General features: G+C 57.9%; 2 protein-coding genes across 2 annotated transcripts in view; both read right to left on the bottom strand.

The window, feature by feature from the left end:
• Positions 1–19: 19 nt before the first annotated feature.
• ACA1_152090 (uncharacterized protein) lies at positions 20–480 on the bottom strand (the record flags this gene model as incomplete). The annotated part of the gene is given in 3 exon segments (XM_004333961.1): positions 20–29; positions 40–344; positions 448–480. The coding sequence occupies 3 exon segments, from the start codon at positions 478–480 to the stop codon at positions 20–22; spliced, it is 348 nt and encodes a 115-aa protein (XP_004334009.1).
• Positions 481–639: 159 nt separating this feature from the next.
• ACA1_151980 (uncharacterized protein) overlaps positions 640–923 on the bottom strand; it is a gene marked incomplete at both ends in the record, with an annotated part of 768 nt that continues 484 nt past the window's right edge. The window contains one exon of the mRNA XM_004333960.1: positions 640–888. Coding sequence (XP_004334008.1) covers positions 640–888 — 249 coding nt within the window. The remainder of the gene's footprint in view (positions 889–923) is intronic.

Here is a 923-nt window from a genome sequence, read left to right as displayed (position 1 = left end):
AGGTTGACGTTCTTGTGCTTCATCTCCATCTCGGCGTACTTGAGCCAGATGGTGACATTGCGGTACTCCACATCGAGCGCGCGCTCGTAGACGTTGCGCGCCCGCTCCATCTCGCCCTGGCTGTCCTCCCAGGCGGCATACTTGAGCCAATTTGTGATGAGGCCGCGCTGCCTGCGAATCTGATCCTCGAATTCCTTACGCTTCCGCAATCGATACTCGTCCAATTCCTCCTTATCGGTGATCTTCTGCTTGGGCGGCTGGATTTCCTCCTCCTGCCGCTCCTGAGCCTCGCGAATGATCTGCTCGGCAGTGATCTGGATCTCGGCCGCCGACTTGTTCTTCACCTATGTCGTTCAATCGACCATGGAATTTGGGGGGGGATCAGGTGGGCGATTAATAAAATGAGCAAGGCATAAATGACGAATCAATTTGGAGGCAGCTTCGTACCTGCGGAGCACGCTGGCCTCTTCGGTCTCCCATCTTGAATTGTCACACGACTGCCGGCCGCCCTATCTTTCCTTTGTTTTGCGACAGGTGAACACCTCAGGAAAAAAAGTCGAGAAAAGTTGGGATTAAGGGCTCGTCCTGCAGTTTTTTTGGTTGGGCACGGAATTACTCCCTCTGGCCTGTTTGTGCTTGTCACCACCCCAAATTTCTGTGAGGAAATTGGTAAAGAAAAGGCCTCACCACAACCAAGGATGGATGATGCACAGCTGCCTTGCTTACTGCTCTTCCCCAGTCGCCCCGTCCACACTGCATGGCCGCCTCGCCCACAGTGGATGGCCTCATCCCCCATGGCCGCCTCGTGCTGACCCCTTGCGCATCCGCCTCGCCCACGTCCGCCTCGCGCATGGTCGCCTCGCGCAGGGCCGCCTCGTGCACGGCCGCCTCGCCCACCCCCGCCTCGTGCAGGGCCGCCTCGT

The sequence above is a fragment of the Acanthamoeba castellanii genome (assembly GCF_000313135.1).
Source record: "Acanthamoeba castellanii str. Neff unplaced genomic scaffold scf7180000084719, whole genome shotgun sequence".
In the NCBI taxonomy this organism is placed as follows: domain Eukaryota; phylum Discosea; order Longamoebia; family Acanthamoebidae; genus Acanthamoeba; species Acanthamoeba castellanii.
Note: the sequence above shows the minus strand (reverse complement) of the source record. Positions and strands in the feature narration are given on the sequence as shown.